This window comes from Desmodus rotundus, chromosome 5 (assembly GCF_022682495.2).
Source record: "Desmodus rotundus isolate HL8 chromosome 5, HLdesRot8A.1, whole genome shotgun sequence".
Classification (NCBI taxonomy): Eukaryota; Metazoa; Chordata; class Mammalia; order Chiroptera; family Phyllostomidae; genus Desmodus; species Desmodus rotundus.
In genome coordinates, this window is record NC_071391.1 from 78,058,821 (window position 1) to 78,080,178 (window position 21,358).

The 21,358-nt window shown below is 38.6% G+C and overlaps 1 protein-coding gene across 2 annotated transcripts in view; it reads right to left on the reverse strand.

Moving 5' to 3' along the window:
* ALKBH8 (alkB homolog 8, tRNA methyltransferase) overlaps window positions 1–21,358 on the reverse strand; it is a 71,272-nt gene that overhangs the window by 29,161 nt on the left and 20,753 nt on the right. For both annotated transcript variants that reach the window (XM_024570980.3, XM_053925218.1), the window contains exon 8: window positions 4,939–5,045. In XM_024570980.3, coding sequence (XP_024426748.2) covers window positions 4,939–5,045 — 107 coding nt within the window. The remainder of the gene's footprint in view (window positions 1–4,938; window positions 5,046–21,358) is intronic.

Here is a 21,358-nt window from a genome sequence, read left to right on the forward strand (position 1 = left end):
CTTTAAAGAACTTGAAAATGTAGGACTCATCAAAAGACAACCATTGCCCTGACTGGTGTGGCTCAGTGGATTGAATGCAGGCCTGCAAAACAAAGGGTCGCCGGTTTGACAACCAGTCAGGCCACATGCCTGGGGTGCAGGCCAGGTCCCCAACAAGGAGCACATGTGAGGCAACTGTACACTGATGTTTGTCTCCCTCTCCTTTCCCCTCCCTTCCCCTCTCTAAAATAAATAAATATAATCTTAAAAAAAAAAAAGAAAAAGACAACCATTGACAGTCTTGGCGACTACTACCAGATGATACTGTGGCCCAGTGTTGTCAGACCTTCCCAATTTTCAAAAGCAGAAAATTCAGATTTTTATGTAAAATCTCCTGATTTTTATATGCAGGAAATTTTTTTAAGGATATTTTATTGTTTATGCTATTACAGTTGTCCCATTTTTTCCTCCTCTTATCCCCCTCCATCCTGCACCCCCCGTCCTCAGGCATTCCCACCCCAGTTCATGTCCATGGGTTGTACATATAAGTTCTTTGGCTTCTCCATTTCTTATACCTATTCTTACCCTCCCCCTGTCTATTTTCTACCTACCCTGTATGCTACTTATTCCCTGTACCTTTCCCCCATTTCTCCCTTACCCACTCCCCCACTGATAACCCTCCATGTGATCTCCATTTCTGTGATTCTGTTCCTGTTCTAGTTGTTTGCTTTGTTTGTTTGTTTGTTTGTTTAGGCTCAGTTGTTCATAGCTGTGAGTTTGTTGTCATTTTACTGTTCATAGTTTTGATCTTCTTCATTTTAACAGATAAATCCCTTTAACATTCCATATAATAAGGGTTTGGTGATGACAAACTCCTTTAACTTGACCTTATCTGGGAAGCACTTTATCTGCCCTTCCATTCCAAATGAAAGCTTTACTGGATAGAGTAATCTTGGATGTAGGTGATGCCTTTCATGACTTTGAATACTTCTTTCTAGCCCCTTCTTGCCTGCAAGGTTTCTTTTGAGAAATCAGCTGATAGTCTTCTGGGAACTCCTTTATAGGTAACTGTGTCCTTATCTCTTGCTTCTTTTGATTCTCTCCTTCTGTTTAATCTTGGGTAATGTAATTATGATGTGTCTTGGTGTGTTCCTCTTTGGGTTCAACTTCTTTGGGATTTTCTGGGCTTCCTGGACTTTGTGGAAATCTATTTCCTTTGCCAGATTGGGGAAGTTTTCAATTTCTTGCTCTTCCTCTTCTCCTTCTGGCACCCCTATGATTCAGATGTTGGAATGTTTATAGTTGTCCCAGAGGTTCCTCAGCCTCTCCTCAATTTTTTGAATTCTTGTTTCTTCTTTCTGTTTTGGCTGAATGTTTATTTCTTCCTTCTGTTCCAAATCATTCATATGGGTCCTGGTTTCCTTCCCTTCACTTTTGGTTCCCTGTATATTTCGCTTTATTTCACTTTGCATAGCCTTCACTTCTTCCTCTACTTTGCAGCCATACTCAATCATTTTTGTGAGCATCCTGATTACCAGTGTTTTGAACTCTGCATCTGATAGATTGGCTATCTTCTCATTGTTTAGTTCTTTTACTGGAGTTTTGATCTGTCATTTCGTTTGGACCATATTTGTTTTTCTCGGTGCACCTGTGACATTGTCAGGGAAGAGCCTCAGGTATTTGCCAAGGTGGGGCAACCTTCTTTGCTGCGTTGTGGCACTGTATGTGGGTGAGGGGTCAGAGAGGGAACAATGCTGCTTGCTCGGCTCTCAGCTCTCACTTCCCCTACTACCCAGAAGCTAATTGCCCCATTCTGCTGCTGATTCCCAGGTTGGTGGGTTTGTGTACATTCTAGGACCCTGTAGGTCTCTCCAATGAACTCTGCTGTGAGGCTGGGAGTTTCTCTCGCCACCACAACCCCCACAAGTTTTTCAGCCAGAGGTTTTGAGGCTGTATTTCCCTGTGCTGGAACCCTGGGTTACAGTCTGTCTGACTCCCCAGTTGCTCCTTCTAGTTTATCTGCACGCAAATGTGGGACCACCCAGTTCTCTAGTCACGGCCTTGCTGCAGGTCCTCTCCACCCCAGCCGCCTGTCTCCACCCCTCCTACCAGCCTGGATGAATGTTTCTTCTGTAACTCCTTGGTTGTCGGACTTCCATACAGTTCGATTTTCTGGCAGTTCTGGTTGTTTTTTGTTTTTAAATTGGTTGTTGTCCTCCTTTTGGTTGTGCGAGGAAGCAAACCATATCTACCTAGGCCTCCATCTTGGCCAGAAGTCCTCTATATGCAGGAAATTTTTTTAAATGTTACCATGTGGACCATCACTGCCCCAGCCAAAGAGTCTGACTGCTGATTTAGGGCATGGTGGCTAGAATACTAAATTAAAACTAGATCAAATTATAAGTGTTTGGAATTAATGTTATAGGACCATATTAATCAACATTCTTCTATTCACCAGTGCTTTCTAGTGCTTTTTGTACCACAGAGATAAAAAAGTTCTTATCAAGGTTTATTTCCTATAGTTTATACACACAAGTAGGACAAAAGTAGATTTACAGTTGTTCTACAAAAAATACAATAATAAATAATATAAGAATACACTGTTTCATATACTCACAACTATAAACCTACTTGCGCCCTACCCTGTAGTGTTAAGTACATCAAATGTGCTTTTTCAATCTATTCTCCCTTCTACACAGAGATTTTGGTGAACTCCTCAATAGCTGGTATACCATTCGTTTGGTCGGTCTCTCTCTGTTCCTGTCTCTGTCGGTGCCCCCTCCCTCCCTATAAGCCCCCTCCTCTTTGCTCTCTTCCTAATACATGCATTACAGGCAATCACTTTACAAGCAACGAGTATCAATTAGAGCCTTTAAAAATAATACTGAGCTTTTTTCCCTTGAAATTATTGTAGAGAATTTTGATTCTAGAGAGAGGTTTAAAAATAAATATTACCTGCAATTCAATCTTCCAGAGTACTACTCTTAACATTTACAACACAATGTGCTTTGAACAAGTGAATAATGTGATCAAAACAATGTTTAGAATTAATCTGTACCATTAGTCAGAATAAACTAAAATATTTTTAAAACATTGGCCTATAAAAAGTAATTTGTTATTTTGTACTTGCTATAAATGCCATTACTCTTAAGTTTAAATGTTACTAATAGTAAAAATGCTTGAACCTAAAAAGAGAAAATGTGAGTATTATCAAAATTCTAGGAATAATTGAAACTATTGGATCACATCACCATTTTCATTTCCTGTAAGTAAAATATTTTAAACAACCATTAAAAAAAAAAAAAGAAGAAGAAGCCAGGCAGATTTAAGCCTCAGTGAGTGCGCAAAATCAGGCCACCTGTTTTTATGGCTCACATTTAGGACAGGTTACAAATTCATTTACATGTTCATTTCCTTGAATTCTTATAAATACATCAGCTGAATTTCCAAGCAGGTCAGTATTAATAAGTACAGAACTCAGCAGTATTTTAAGTACGATGCATGTAAATTTCAGCATTGTGATGCTTCCTTCTCAAAGGCTGAAAGGTATCTTCCTGCCAAAAGTGCATAACCCATTTCTTTCAGATTAGAATCAATCATTCAAACTCAAATTGAGGGGTATTCTAAAAAACAACTGGCCTCCTTCAAAGTGTCAATGTCATGAGAGACAGAGAAAAGTTGAGGAATTGGTTCATATTAAAGAAGATTAACGAGAATTTACAACTAAAGGTGATACAGGATCACGGACAGAATCCTAGATCAGAGGGAAAACTAACCGTGACGTGTTGACAAAGATTCCCTGCCTGACCGAAGTTTAGTTTGACTCCTCTGAGCCTGACCAGGTTCTGTATTTGGGCGTGTCCTCCAGAGTCTAACAAGAATCCTGCAGAGTCCACTTGAGCCAGAATCCCCTGCCCCTGATATCTGATCGTCCTCGATAGCTGACCAAATTCTTCATTCCCCTCATCCCCCAGTACCCGATCACCCTGGCCTGCCTTCAGCAAGAACCATATGGTTGGTTTAGCCCGAATCCCCTCCTTACCTACCACTGAGGTTTCCTCTTAGTAACCTGCCATCCAGCAAGCCCCATCCTCAGCCCTGGGCTTTCTGGCTATAGATCCCCATTTCTCCTTGTATTTAAAACTGAGCCCAGTTCTATTTTGAGGTCTCTTTCCCCTATTGCAAGAATTCCCAAGTAAAATCTAGTTTTGCTACTTTAACTCCTGATAGGCTCTGGTTTTTCTTTAACAGTACTATAAAGCATAACTAGCAAAAGTTAAAAATTGATTGAATAAGAGTATGATAAGAGTACTGGTATGATAATTTTACCAATATTGAATTTCCTGAATTTGAGGACCGCACTGAAGGTTTATAGAACAGGGATTGGCAAGCTTTTCCTGTAACGAGGCACACAGTAAATATTTTAGGCACCAAGGGCCACATACAGTCTCTGTTGCACATTGGGGTTTTTTGGGTTTTTTTAACCCTTTAAAAATCTAAAAGCCATTTTTAGCTAAAGAGCTGTATAAAATTAGACTAAGGGCTAAATTTGGCCCACAAGCCATAATTTGCCAACCTCCGATACAGAAAGTGTCCTGCTCTTAGGAAATATGCAATGAAGTAACTTATCCTCCTTATCCTCCTAAGACTCAGCAAGAATAATAATGATGATAACAAGTGAGAGACAAAACACATGGCAAAATGTTCACAACTGTTAAATCTAAGTAAAAGGTGAAGAGAGTTCACGATACTATGCTTGCAACTTTTCTGTAAATTTGAATTTTTTTCAGAAGAAAAGGTTAATTTTAAAAAACAAAACAAAACTCCATGTGTGTCCCTGGGGGCTTAAACCCACAGGACACAATGTGCAGGTGTGGAGCAGGGTTCTTGTGGCTCTCACAGGAAAGAAGGGAATGGAAGTCTCACAGAGCAAAGGGTATCCTGTCATCAGGTGCCTACCCGTGGGTCCACAGGTATCTGGATTCTCCTGTCATCACCAGCAAACTCCGACAAGGCAACATCACTGGCACTGTGACACCGTCTGGGTGCTTAAAATCCATGACAATCTTGAAGACAAAAGCATAAAGATTAATCCAAAGTGTCATGAACTCCAAGGATAGGAACAATTCACTGATTCTGGCTATCTTTCTAGGCTAAGAGAGATTAAAACATGATAATGCTTATAGGATAGCATAGCACAGTAGTTCCCAAACTCTGGTGCACACAAAAACCAACGGAACAACTAAAAAACATACTTCATCCAGAGGGAGACAGCAAGGTCTCGGGTGAGGGGCTCGGGAATCTGCATTTCCAGCAAGCACCCCAGGAAATTACGACGCAAGTGGCCTAAGGATCATACACAAAACACTAGGGTGGAGGTCAAATGCAAGGACTGGGGAGCTGAAACATGCACAGGCTGGCTCCTCCACTTCCTAGTCATATTACCTAGGGGACAAGTAAGCCGTTTAATCTCTGTGCCTCCGTTTTAATAAATTAAACATATAATGATTCAAACCACGGTATCTGGCACTCAGTAAATACAAAAAAAATAGTGACTATTATTATTAATAGAATTGTAACACTTAATAATCCAAGGAGAAATAATTATTAGATGCAGATTCTCATATAATCCATTTTGCTTTTAAAGTCATGCAACATTTTGGATATTAGAGGCTAATTTACAAGAGATCACCAAAGAACACATGAACTTTTTCAGTCACTCTTCCCAAGTTGTGCTCAAACATTATTATGAACAGCAACTTATAAAGATACAATATCCAAGAAAATGTTTTTGTTCTCAGGAACCCAAACACCAAAAGAATTAAGACTAAACACAGCAGCATTTTGACAAATGTGAATTTAAAAGGCATGCCTCAGGGCTTAGAAATATTTAAGTGAACAAATCAATCCACTTAAAAAATAAATACAACAACCAAATCAGTGGGATGAAGAGAATTTAGCACAGTACCTTTGTTAAAGGTAACTGTAGCACAGTACCAGATACAAAGTAAGCATTCAATTACTGTTATTATTAATAATATTGTGTCAATTTATTACTAATAATATTATATCAAAATATTGTATGAATATTTTTAGAAACTATAAAAAATTATACAGATCTAAGCTGGTTTATCCTTTTCTCATCTGACCTTCCAATCTAAATATTGAAAATAAAATAAGATATTAGAATTTAATTTTTCAACAATTATCTGTTCCAAATGATTACATATAATTTCAAATAGTCTTACTCCAAAAGCATTCCATTTATAAACATTGTAGATGAATTCTGAAGTTTTTGGGGTAAGTATACTAATGCCTGAACCTTCCCTAAAATATATAAATAAAAGAAGATAAACTAAAGAGGATTGATAGATGAATAGATACTTGATAAAACACATATGTTCAAATGCTAAGTATAGAATCCAGGTGATAGGTATACGGGTATCTATTGTACAATTCTTTCAACTTCTCAGTATGAAAATTTCCACAATAAAATGTTGGGAATAAAAACCCACTGTGGCCTCTTTTTAAATCAATACACACAGGTCTCAATTTTCTGAATAGACATTAAGGTCTACACACAGCAAAGAATAATGAGAATAATTTATTAATTATTTTATGAGAGACAATCATTTGTGGCTTAAAGGAATGACAACTCTCTGGATGAAAGCTGTTGATGGGAAAATATTCTGCAAGACTATACCCCGATTCATTCATGAGACCAATACGCATATAGTATTTATGCGTATTTGAATAATCATCACATGAGGCGTCCAAGGCTGCAATGGTAAGAGACATGTTCTCTGCACACCTAGAGGTTACAATTTCTACCTAATTAACAGCCAACATATTTTACAATACACAACACCTATAATATTTGTGAAATTTAAATATATTTTCTCCTATCTACAGAGAGTAATGATTTCAAAATAGGGTAATCTTGGTTTCAATAAATGATTAGAACTGACAAGAGAACTGTGAACATAATACCAGTTAATTTGGAATCACTTCACTTACTATTTGCCAGTTGACTATAAAAGGATGAAATAAACATCCAGATGGAGGAAGTGCAGAGGGCAAGGGATGTGGGAAGGAGCACGGAGCCTCCAAGTCCTCTCTGGGCTCACCACTCCCCCAGCACCTCATGTGCTCAGCCACCTGGAAGCTCTCCCTACCCCACACTATCGGACTTTTCACAGGGGCTTCATCATATAGGCACGATCAATTAACTCCACTTCCAGCCCCTCTTCCCTATCTGCAAAATGAGGGACAGCGCTGAAAATTCCAAGCTTCTAATCATTACTTGGGCTTTCTGGTGACCAGCCCCCATCCAGGAGCCAATTAGAGTCATCACATTAAACAAAAGACATTGCTATTACCCAAGAAATTCACAGGGATTTAGAAACTCTGTGTTAGGAACTAGAGTGAAAGAAAATATTAGAACAAAAGATGCTCCTAGTCTCTTATCACTTAGGAAATTATAAGGGTTTTAGAAGTTCTGTGCCAAGAACCTGGGGCAGAGACCAATATATCTATTTTCTATTATTGCACAGGTATATAACATTAGAGTATAATATTTTTAATTAGAAAATAATTTTATTTATGAAATTAAATGCACATTTTCTTCTTAAAGCATTCCAGCACAAATATGAAGTATTACCAGTATCATCATACTTAAAGTATCTGTATCTAACTAAATAATGCTTGTTAAAGACAAAAAAAAAAAGATTTAGAAAATTCACTATAGATTGACAATGAGTAATGCTCCCTGCAACTGCTCAATCACCCTACAATGTAATAGCTTTGCTCCACAGGAGTTTTTTCCAATTACCCCTTTTGGTTTTACCTATTTTCTTTATTTTCTGAGATGGCAGAGTCAATAAAGATCAAGATTCCAGAAGGCTCTCGGGGCCTGACTGAAGACAGTGTTCAGTTCAAGGCAAGCAAACATAAAGGCCTAGACATTCTGATCTTGTAAAACCTTTCCACATCCAAAATACAAGATTAAACCCCAGACACAGCCATCACTCTATCACTCAAGTAAAGATGCTTAACAAAAAGTACATGAAGGAATAAACAGACCTCCGTGTTGGCTAAACAGGAAATTGAAGAATGTATCGTACACTTCTGAGAAAGAAGAAGAACTTAATCTCGATCCTGTTTGGTTAGAAATGGGCTGATGTCATTCATCTTTTGAAACCCTGAAGGGCATCTGGGCGAGAGACAGCAGGGTGTGAAGAAGGCTATGCGGTCCACAGAGAACGAGGAAAGCAGCGAGGGCAGAAGTGACCTTAACTGCAGGACACACCTTACGGAACGTAGCAGAATGGAGAGACATCCGCCTATTTCCCGCAGCCTGACAAATAAAAATCCTCCGTAGCCGCAATAATGTTTTCACTGGACTCAAATGAAATGAGTTTGTCTTTTTATTTTAAAGAGAAAACAAGTGATTCCACATACTTCATCATGGCCATGTCTACCCTGTTTGAACAGTGGGAAAGAGAGATGGAAAAAGGAGACCAACACAATTGCACGGACCCAGATTGAAGCTATAAACCATTCAAGAAAAAACACAACAATGTCAAAAATGCATGTTTACATACTTACCCTACATTTACACATGAGATAATTAGTCCACTGTGGGGGAGAAGAACTTTGAATATTTTTAGTAAAACAAATATAGTTTTCCGTCTCTCTACAAAAGATGATACTCCTAGAAGTATACTTGCTAACCTGACAAGCAGCTGGCAGAGAAGCTTACTGGTATGCCATATTTTTCCAAGGCAGAAGAATTTGTAAACACTTTCCCTAGGACACCTTGGAGACCAAAGTCTAATGTCAGTGACCTTTACATCATCTACCTACGCCATGTAAGCCGGCTTAGTATCCATCCTTGTAGAAAAGCGAAAATCAAAAACCACAACAAACCCATTCCCCTCCATCATTCCTGCTAGCAAAGTGTGTTTTAAAACAACAACAAAAACAAGAGGCTCGAATCCATTTGCTAAATTTCTTGAAAATGGAAACTTGTGGAACTCAAAGGAAGGAGACAATGGCAGCGACAATCCCAGAAATCAATACACAGGACACAAGACCTCCCATCTGAAAATGAGTAACAAAGCTCTGCTCCCTTGGCCACTAGTGAGAAGTAACTATAAAGTAAAGGCCTCAATATTCTTGTCGTGAGAGGAAAAAATCTCTAGAACATGAAGAATTGGAACATGAAGATGAGAGGGCACCGTATGACATAGAGCAGTGGTCCAGCAGGAAGTAAGGTGCAGCAACTGTACCACCGAATACCTCTGTAGCCACAGGAACTTATTTCTCATTGCTCCTAAGAAAGGACGCAAGAAGCAGAGCACTATTTCATGTTCATGGTGTGAAAACTTGTCCTAGTTCAGCAAGCACCATGTACACAGTTAGAGCAGACCTGGGAACTTGTCTAAGGTACTGCATATGTGAAACAAGCAAAATGAGACAAGGCTAAACTTTTAAAAGGAAACACCACAAACAAACCTACTTTACAGCACATGTCAGCAAATTCTGCCTTTCAAACACAATTCTGCCTAACAAAAAAACTAGGTCCCAGCTGCTGAATGAATAGATTCTGCTATCTCTTCTTCTTTTGCCCCTGGTACAGGTGATTTTGATCTATTTTTATCTGGCTGAGCTCAAGTAAAATGTACAATAAACAGAGAAAGTATCTTTTAGCTTAATAGTCTAAACACACTGCTAAATGGCACAATAGAGAACAAAATAAAAAATGTGTAAGAGAAAAATAAGCTTGTAAAGAAAAGGTGCTAAATTGGAGACACTTTAGCCACCAATGAATATTCAATATTCAATATATATAATGCTAAGCTTAAATGCCCATGAGATAATATGATCGTGCTTATGTGTTTGCAATGAAAGACTTGCTATCAGCTCTCAACACAACGCAGTTTCATTTGTTTGCAGGAACTGTGAAGTGAAATCCACCACCATCCAAAAATGGACTCTCCAAAGAAGAGTCAATCACAAACCACTTTAGTAAAATTAAGTTTTAGTTTATATATGATAAGGCTACAAAGGTAATGAAACACTGTAGCTTAAAAAATTTTTGTAGATTTAATTCTTATTTACTTGTTAGATTTAATTCTTATTTACTTGTTAGACTCTGTCTAGTAGATTACACTCAAAGAATATTTTTGAATAAGTATATGAAATCATCATAAACAATATAGTTGAAAAAAGAGGGTGGTATATCTTACATTTGGGGGTAGAAGGCTTCCTAAATTTCATTTATTTATTTTCTGGCTTTCTTCCTTACACAAAATAAATCAACAGATTCCCATGCACAGATAACCGAAATGAGAGACAGCCAAAGTAACAAGAACAATAACAGCAATGTGTATATCTATTCCTGAGGCCCCGGATTGCTCCTTATAAGGAAACGTGAACTTGCTATAATGCCTATGAAGACGTAGCATGAAATAGATGGTAGCTACATAATGAGATATCACCTCGCACCTGTCAGAATGGCTATCAAAAAGGCAAGAAATAACAAATGTCCGTGAGGATATGGAGAAAAGGGAATGCTTGTGCACTGTTGGTGGAATGCAAATTGGTGCAGCCACAATGGAAAACAGTATGGAAGACCCTCAGAAATTTCTAAATAGAACTACTACATGATCCAGCAATTCCACTCACGGGTATGTATCTGAAGGAAACATAAACACTAGCTTGAAAAGATACACATATCTCCATATGCACTGCAGCATTATAAAATACAAGACATGGAAGCAACTATACATGTCTATTGATGGATGACTAAATAAAACGTGTTAGGTGTATAAATGGAATATTATCCAGTCATGAAAAAGAGGGAAATCCTGTCACTACGACAACATGGATGGACTGTAATGGCATTATACTAAGTAAAATAACTCAGACAAAGACAAATACCATATAATACCGCTTTTGTGGGGAATGTAAAAAAAGGAAAAAAAGAACTCAGAGATATAGAGAATAGATTGGCCGTTGCCACAACCGGGGGGTGGGGGGAAAGTAGAATGGATGAAGGTGGTAATGGGCACAAACTTCCTATGTCCTGGGAATGTAAGGTACATCACAGTGACTATAGTTAAAATACTGTACCATATATTTGAGAGTTGCTAAGAGAGACCTTAAACATTCTCATGAGAAGAAAACAATTCTAACTATGTATGGTGATGAATGTAAGCCAGACTTACTGTGGTGATTATTTTATAATATATACATGTATCGAATCATCAGTATCTGAAATATAATGTTATATGTCAATTATATCTCAGTTTAAAATATAGCTGTGACATACACATGCAAAGAACAGGTGGTGGCTGGTAATGACCACCATGGTATGGAGTGTTGGAGGCAGGAGTGGGAGGAACAGCAGCTGCTATTATTACTATTAAATGATTACCAATTCTTTATGACAATTAAAATTTAAGACTGTATGCCAACTTCAATTTATGACAGAAAGCACAGAAATGAAAGCACTCCACGGTCCATTAAAAGCTACTGATAGGAATGTGCTAGAACCCAAGTCTCCTAACTTATCCAAAGCTGTATCCAGTCCCACTGCAAACACCTAAGAAGATGAAAACAATACACACGGGCTTTAACTTTTTCAGTTTCTAGCACTGCACTGGAATATTTAATTGAATAATGATTAGAACTGCCACTAGGGGCCTATATTACTTCATTTCAATTTACTCTTTGTCTGAAAGATTAATCTGAAACGCTACTGTCTTTGGAGTTGATATTATACAGATTTAGCATTTCAGCATTTTCTAACTCAATGGTTCAAAATCCTATTTAAATGTCACAATTGCCTGTGAGCTTTCTATAAATATAGAAAACCAGTCTTCATCTCAGACTCTCTGAATCTGCTCTGAAAAAAAGATAGTCTAGCAGGGAGAACAGAAATGAACCACAGAAACCTCAAATATTTAAATATCAGAGGCTATCAAGCAAAGATGGTTATCATGTTAAGAGATATAAATGCTAAGCTCGAAAATTTCAGCAGAGAACTGGAAATGATATTTTTAAAGACACTATAAATCTGAACAAAAGCCAAACAGATATCCTCAAACAGAAAAATACCATGACTGAATTAGGCCACTGAAGAACAGGTTTAACAGCAAATCAGACAAGACTAAAAAAAGAATTAGTGACAGAAGAACCTATTTGAAGTAAAGCATGGAGAGACATAATACAGAAAACACAGGAGACAGGGTAAATGAAACAGAGAATATAGAGAAAAAGTAGATAAAGAAAGAAAATGGGACTGAGGCAAAATCTACAGAGATAATAGCTGAGAGTTTTCCAAAACTGATGGAAAAAGAACAATCCATAAATTCAAGAAATCCAATAAATCCTAAGCAGAATAAACAAACCCATCAAAATAAGCAAGATAATTAGGCACAGCCAAATAATACTGTGGAGGGGGAAAGGGGGAAGATTAAAAAAACATTAAAAGAAGCCAGAGGGAAAAAACCAAAGACCACCTTCAAAGGTAACAGGGCAACAGGAAAGCCAGAAGAAAATAAATGAAGTCTTTTGTGCACTGAAATAACCAACCTCCAAGTCTACCCAGTGAAAATAGCCTTGAAGAAGGAAAGTGAAATAAAGACACTTCAACCAAAAATAAAATGGAGTTAGCCAACAGCAGACCTAGAATAAAGGAAATTTAAACATTGTATGTTATACAAAAGGACCATGATTCCAGATGGAAGGTGTGGGATATAAGAAAGAAGAGCAAAGAAAACAGTAAATAGGTCTCAATGAACAGCATCCAAATCAAAGAAATATGTTTCAAAATTAAGAGAATCCAAACACAAAAATAGTAGGATGTAAAATAGACAGGAGTGATGGGGTTAAAGTGTTCTTGCATTGTTTATCAGGAAGTAAAGATACCAATTAAGCTTAGACTTTTTTTAAAAAAACATTTTTTTATTGCTGTTCAGTTACAGTTGTCTGCATTTTCTCCCCACCCCTCCACCCAACCCCAGCCAAACCCACCTCCCTCCCCCGCCTAACCCTCCCCCTTGATTTTGTCCACGTGTCCTTTATAGTAGTTACTGTAATCCCCTCTCCCCACTACCCCCTCCCCACTCCCCTCTGGTTATTCTTAGATTGCTCTTAACTTCCATGTCCCTGGTTATATTTTGTTTGCTTTTTTCTTTTGTTGATTAGGTTCGTTATTTGAATGAATCTCAAATAATTGTGTCAAGTGAAAGAAGCCACACAGCAAAGAGTATACATTGTATGATTCCTGTATAAAAATATTCTGGAAATACAAAGTAATCTAAGGTGTTGAGTAACAGGGGGAGATGAGAAAACCTTTGGGGACAATGAACATATTCATTGCTTGAGTGTGGTGAAGATTTCATGAGAGTATATATATAAATATGTGTGGTTTATTGTATGACAATTACACCTCTAGAATGCTGGGGTTTTTTTTTAAGAAAATGTTGTGGGATATAGTAAAAATAGTGCTTGAGAGCAAAACTCATAATCTTCAAAATACAGGTCAAGAATATTTCCCAGGTTCTAAATTAATCAATTGGGGGGCAATAAGCCAGAGCAGGAAACCCAGGAAGAGCAAAAGTCTGTTTTGTTTTGTGTGAAAGAATAGCAGTGGGTGGTAAATGGCTGAAAATAAACGATAATATGTTTTGATTTAGAGGAGAGACAATGTCTTTTAGAGGGTTGGATATTCAGGTCTGAAATCTGAGGGGAAAAATAATCAAGGCTGGAAATGTTTTGGTATCTCCACCTTGCCTGAGGCAATGTTGGTCACATAAATAAAAGCTATTTTAACAGACATCCATTTAACCAATCACTATGCTCCATTTCTTCTGTAAAGCATACTCATGCCCTGTTTAATGATAATAGGAAACTCTCTAATAGGTTCATGTACTTCTGTTTTTACTGGTTGAGTCATATGCTTAACAAGTCAATGTGTATGTTCCCAAACCTCTTCGTGCTGGCTACACTGGTTTGCAATTATTTAATTCAATTAAATATTATGTAAACCAATGAAAATTGAGTTAAAAAGGCAAGGTTTTTTTTCTGTATAAACTAAGTTGAACATTGTTGAAAGACTCAAAGAAAATAAACAAATTAATAAACTGTTGTAACATGATTCAATAATAAAATCGTTGAAATTAAAATAAAAACTCAGATGGATGTCTTTAAATTTTTGTCTCACTTTAAAGAAATAAAAAATGGAAAGCCAAGGCAGACTGTGGACCCTCACAGAAACACTCTCCATCGATACATTGGTGAGTAAATTTATTTGTAAATTAAAGTAAAATGTTTGAAATTTGGATGTATCTTCTAATATCATTATTGTCCAAATTAAATGACTTTGCAATTAACAACTACTCAAATGATAAATTTTACTCTAGTTCTACACTGTACATGGAATGGTGTAATACTCCTGCCTTGCTACAAATTCTGTCTTACTGATTATGCTATTACAGTTGTACTAATTGTTCCCCCTTTGCCCACCTACACCAAGCAAGTCCCACTCCCTGCGGCAATCCCCACACCACTGTTCACATCTAGGGGTCTCTAGGGGTCTCTAGGGGCATAGGTTCTTCGGCTACTCAATTTCCTATACTGTGCTTTACAACCCCAGGGCTATCCTGTACCTACCTATCTGTACTTCTTAATCCCCTCACCTCTTCACCATTCCACCACACAGCCCTCCAATCTAGCAACCAGCAAAACACTCTCCATATCCATGATTCGGTCTCTGTTCTTGTTTGCGTAGCTTGTTTTTTTATTCAATTGCTGATAGATATGTATTTATTGCCATTTTATTGTTCATAGTTTTGATCTCCTTTTTATTAAATGAGTCCCATTAACATTTCATATTATTATGGTTTCATGGTGATTTTTTATGGTTTCATGGTGGTTTAGTTTTGTCTTGTCTTGGAAGCTTTTTATCTGCCCTTCTATTCTAAATGATAGCTTTGCTGGGTAGAGCAATCTTGGCTGTAGGAACCTGCTTTCCACGACTGAATATTTCTTGTCAATCCCTTCTTGCCTGAAAAGTTTCTTTTGAGAAATCAGCTGACATTCTTATAGGAACTCTCCTGGAGGCAACTAACTTATTTTATTTTATTTTTTATTATTTATTTTTAGACAGAGGAGAAGGGAGGGAGAAAAAGAGGGAGAAAAACATGAATGTGTGGTTGCCTCTCACACACCCCCTACCACAACCCAGGCATGTGCCCTGACTGGGAATTGAATCAGCAACCCTTTGGTTCTCAGACTGGTGCTGGATCCACTGAGCCACACCAGCCAGGGAATAACTTCTTTTCTCTTGGTGCTTTTAAGATTCTCTTTTTATCTTTAACCTTTGGCATTTTAATTATGATATGTCTTTGACTAGGCCTCTTTGCATCACTCTTGTTTTGGACTCTGTGCTTCCTGGACTTGCATGTCTATTTCCTTCACCAAATTAGGGAAGTTTTTTTCATTATATTTACAAATAGATTTCCAACTTCTTGCTCTTTCTCTTCTCCTTCTGACACCTCTATGATGTGAACATTGGAACACTTGAAGTCACAGAAGCTCCTTATATTATCTTCATTTTTCTTGCATTCTTTTTTCTTCTTATTGTTCTGATTGGTTGGTTTTTGCTTCCTTATGTTCCAAATCATTGATTTGATTCTTGGCTTCATCCACTCTACTGTTGTTTGCCTGTAAATTCTTCTTTATTTCAATTGGTGTATCCTTCGTTTCTTACCGGATCTTTTTTATGCTGCTGAGGTACTCGCTACATTCCTTGAGCATTCTTATAACCAGTGTTTTGAACTCTGAATCTGATAGATTGTTTATTTGTTTAGTTCTTTTCTGGAGTTTTGATCTGTTCTTTCATTTGGGCCATGTTTCTTTGTCTCCTCCTTTTGGCAGCCTCCCTGTGTTTGTTTCTACAATTAGATAGAGCTGCTATGACTCTGTCTTGGTAGTGTGGCCTAATGTAGTAGGTGTCCTGTAGCATCCAGTGGCACAGCCTCCTGTTATCACCCAAACTGGTGCACCTTTCTTGTGGGCTGAGTACACCCTCCTCGTGTAGTTGAGCCTTGATTGCTATTGGTAGGGCAATAGGAGGGATTTACCCAGGCCAGTCAGCTGCAAGGACTGGCTGTGACCACTGTCCACCAACCACCACCCTCTGTGGCAGATCAGCTGTTTGGGGCAGAGCGGTGGTGCTCTGATGTGGTCGGTAGCTGTCTACTGGGTACAAAGGCTCTGAGGTTTCCTGGGTGGTACAGGTGAAGATCAGCCCCCAACTGTGTTTTGCCTCGGGCCACCCTGCTTGAGCTATGAGCAATCTAAGATGGCTGCTAGGCTTGGAGATGCCCAAGCGAAGCTGAGCTGTGAATATAGGTTGGCTGCTGCTAGTGCTGGACCTGGAGCCACTTAGCAAGAGGTATGGTGGCTGGGGGCTCACTAAGGCTGGCTGATGCTTGTTGAGAATATTTAGGAAGTTGTGAAGAATGAGCCAAGACCAGCCATTCATATGGAAAAGCAACTTGGGTGGGACAGTAAGTTGTGTGGGACTTAGGCTCTGGGGATCTCCAGGGTGGACCAAACAGTGTTAGCCAGGTTGATGGGAGTGTCAGATATGGCACCACCCTGCCAGCTCTGTGGTTCTGCAGGGGGAGAGTTCAGAAAAAGGACTTTGGCTCTGCCCACCTTTCTCTCTGGCAGAAAGTTGTCCCCAGCTCTCGCCTTGATGCCAGACACTTCAGTTTTTTCCCTGTAGGCCACTGGTGCCTTTTAAGCTGCTACCCTGGTGCTGAAGATCAGATAGAGTAAGTGTGAGAAAGTCCATGTGTGGGTTCTTTAAGAGGAACTGCTTGGGACCCCAAAAATTTCTCCCACCAACTCAATCCCCACCGGTTTTTGCAGGCAGAAGTTACGGGGTCTTATCTTCCTGGCACTGGAACCCTGGGCCGGAGGGCCTTGTGTGGGTCTGGGACTCCTCGCTCCTGTGATATCCCTCTCGAATTTTTATCCACCACATGTGCGTATGGGACCAGCCCATTCCTCATCTGTGCCCCACCCTCCTACCCATCGGATGGATGTGGTTTCTTTAATTCCATAATCTTCAAACTTGCATTCAACTCGATTCCTGATGGTTCTGAGTGACGGTTGTTCTATATTTTAGCTGTAATTTTGATGTGGTTGTGTGAGGAGGCAAGCCATGTTTATCTATGCCGCCATCTAGAATGAAAGTCGCTACAAATTACAACTAAAAAGACAGAAGAATTGATACTCTGAAGGCTCCAAATAAAACAAAATGTTCTATTTTATAATGTCACATTATGAAACAAACCGATAGCAGACTCCTGGCTGAAATAGGTTTATCTCTTTATTGTTATGCTCATTGCAGAAGCATGAATAAAGATCTTATTCCATACAAGCAACATAAAGAGTATACTTTAAGAACTGCCAGCAGAATCCCTTTTGCCTAATTTACACAAAGAGAATTTTAGCTTCCAAGAGATCTTAAAAAATGAGAAAATTATACAAAAGCAGGATCTTCAGAACACAACTTGTTAGAGACAATGCTGAAAAGTGAAAACAGAATTCAATGTATAAAAGCAAACATGATCAAATAAGGCAGAGCATTTATTTCTGGACCACAAACAGATCTACTTGTCCCTATAAATTTTGAATGTTAGAGACATAATGGGTAAAAAAAAAATAAATTTCACCCAATGCCACATTGATTGTACTATGATGCAACTAAATATCCCATGTCAGAGTTATGTTTTGTTTCCACATCTACATCAATATACACAGTCATATAAAATTAACCATGGCAGCCCTGACTGGTGCAGCACAGTGGACTAAATGCCGGCCTGCGAACCAAAGGGTTACCAGTTCAATTCCCAGTCAGGGCACATGCCTGGGTTGCAGGCCATGTCCCCAGTAGGGGGCGCACAAGAGGCAACCACACACTGATGTTTCTCTCCCTCTCTTTCTCCCTTCCCCTCTGTCTAAAAATAAATAAATAAAATATTTTTAAAAAATAATAACCATGGCAGATACAAAGCATGCACAGGCACACACATACCACAAATGCAAAAGAAATACACTCCCACTAGGGTGGCAAACCATTATCCTTTTAATGCTAAGGGCACTATTGAGAAGATGGGGAATATCATAAATAACCTATAAAAAACAGAAGAGAGATCAAAGCTGCACAGCAGAGACAATCCATTTGACAGAACTTTGTAAGTGTAAATACTCCAAGGACTAAGCAGGTTAAAGAATAAAGTCTGAGTCCTGGGATCAAGATAAAAATGGGAAGGAGAAATTACTTGGCTTCTGAGGCTGTAAATATTGTTTATATATGCAAACCATGAGGGCTGAATATGAACTTGGAGACATGTTTAATATGCCCAGCGTCCACATTGTATTTGTTTTTTTAAGCTCTATAAATAAAATATCTTTTTTTCCACAATCTGTGCTGAATATCAGAAAATAATGAAATGTTTGCCTGTTAAAGCAATAAACTCCTAGAAAAGCAATACTCTGTGAGTCACTCCTGACAAATAAAAGTGATGAGAATTGTTCTAGCAGCAGAACATCTCTTGGGAAAACTACACAGACGCCAGCCTGAGAAAACCCAAAGAAGCCCTAAAACCAGTCAGGTGGCAATAGAGAAACTGGATCACTCAAGACATTTCACAAAAAACCTGTATTCAATACCCTATTTCATGAGATCGAGCAGGACTCAATAACTATGTACATAAGCCTGGAAAGAGAACAGGTAATATAATGAAAGATGTAGCCCCCTGTAGGCATTCAATAAACAGGGTCTTCACTAACAAAATACCTAATTTCCCAGGTCACTCGGTAGTAAAAGTCATAATAGGAAATACTTTCTGATGAACCAACTTCTTACAAAATTAGTACTTGCCCAAATATTTCTTCGTTCAATACCACCAGCTATCTCTACTCATTGTGGTAACCCTTTTGGTCAGCCTTTCAGTGAATCCTGATGCTACAAATATTGGCCAATGCAATGTAAGTACAAAAAAAATTAATATCAAAATTCTTGCAAAAGGTAGAAGACTTCCTGAAGATGATGAAAGGGATGTCATTAAACTACTTAATATTTGAAATCTGGCAGAATCAGGACTTTTATAACTGAAGAAAAGAGATAAAATAACAATGATAAAAAATTGGTACTTCAAAATGAAATAATTTGGATTATCAAAGGATTAAGAGAGACTTTGGAAAAACTGATAAAGACTTTAATAATTTTTTGGGGGAGAAGGCTCTTTTATAATCAAGCCATAAAAGTGAACTGCTGGAGTTCCTGCCAAGATGAGGCGCAGGTAGTAACCCTTCACTTCCTCCCACAACCAAAAGGAGATAACAACCAATCTAAAATCAATAAACAACCAGAAGTGCCAGAAAATCAAACTGCAGGGAACTCCAATAACCACGGAACTAAAGAAACAGTCAAATAGAACAACCAGACCAGTAAGGTGGCAGATGGAGAGAACCCACAGCAAGGTGGGGACCATGAGGGCAGGGCTGGCTGCAGTGAAGCAGGGGGCTACACGAGCAGGGCTGACTGAAGGGGAAACTGAGACTCAGAGCTGGCTGTGGACTATGGTGGTTGCCATGGCAGCTGCCACAGCAGGAGAAACTCACAGTCTCACATGAGAGTTCATTGGAAAGTGGGGCTAGAAACGAGCAGGGGAGCTGCACTGTTCCCTCTCTGGCCCCTCCCCCACAAGCAGTGCTGCAGCACAGCAAGGAGGGTTGCCCCACACTGGTGAATACCTAAGGCCCGCCCCCTTATAACTTAACAGCTTCCCCGAACAAAGAAATAGGGCCCAAATGAAAGAACAGAGGAAAACTTAAGAAAGAGAGCTAAGCAATGAGGAGATAGCCAACCTACCTGATGGAGAGTTCAAAGCCTTGGTAATCAAAATGCTCACAGAACTGATTGAGCTTGGTCAAAAAATGAAATAACAAATGAAAGATACCCAAAATGAAATAAAGCAAAATATTCAGGGAACCAACAGTGAAGGGAAGGACCCAGGACTCAAATCAACAATTTGCAACAAAAGGAAGGAATAAACATCCAACCAGAACAGAATGAAGAGTCAAGAATTCAAAAAAATTAAGGGAAGCTTAGGAACCTCTGAGACAACTTTAAACATTCCAACATCCGAGTTATAGGGGTGCCAGAAGGAGAACAACAGCAGCAAGAAATTGAAAACTTATCTGAACAAATAATGAAGGAAAATTTCCCCAATCTGGCAAAGGAAATAGACTTCCAGGAAGTCCAGGAAGCTCAGAGAGTCCCAAAGAAGCTGGACCCAAGGAGGAACACACCAAGGCACATCATCATTAAGTTACCCAAGATTAAAGACAAAGAGAGAATCTTAAAAGCAGCAAGAGAAAAGGACACAGTTGCCTACAAAGGAGTGCCCATAAGACTGTCAGCTGATTTCTCAAAAGAAACTTTGCAGGCAAGAAGGGACTGGAAAGAAATATTTGAAGTCATGAAAGGCAAGGACCTACATCCAAGATTACTGTATCCAGCAAAGCTATCATTTAGAATGGAAGGGCAGATAAAGTGCTTCCCAGATAAGGTCAAGTTAAAGGAGTTCATCATCACCAAGCCACGATTGTATGAAATGTTAAAGGGACTTATCTAAGAAAAAGAAGATCAAAAATGTGGACAGTAAAATGGTAACAAACTCACAACTATCGACAAATGAACCTTAAAAAAAAAAAAGAAAAAACAGTAACAACAAAGCAAACAACTAGAACAGGAACAAAATCAGAGAAATGGACAGCACATGGAGGGTTTTCAGTGGGGAGGGGGAAGGGAAGAATAAGGGGGGAAAGGTACAGGGAAGAAGAAGCATAATTGGTAGGCATTAAATAGATGGGAAGAGGTCAAAAATGGTATAGGAAAAAGAACTCAAAGAACTTATATGTACAACCCATGGACATGAACTAAGGCAGGGGAATGCTGGAGGGTTGGGAGATGCCGGGGGGAGGGGGGATAAAGGGGGAAAACTGTAATAGCATAATCAATAAAATATACTTTAAAAAAGTGAACTGCTACCATATTTTATTAGAAAAACAATACTAACGCAAAGGTATATGACTTATTCTGGTCTAAAAATGACTGCATATTTGAAATATAAATTTTGTTAAATAAAAAAGTTTTAAACTATCTTCATAATTTTTAGTTTCATTTTTCCAGATAAGTACTAATCAAAAAAAGTTTTTTTTCTTATTTACAATAAATATTTGGTTCTAGTTTTAAGTAGATGCACATTAAATGTTCATTTTCACC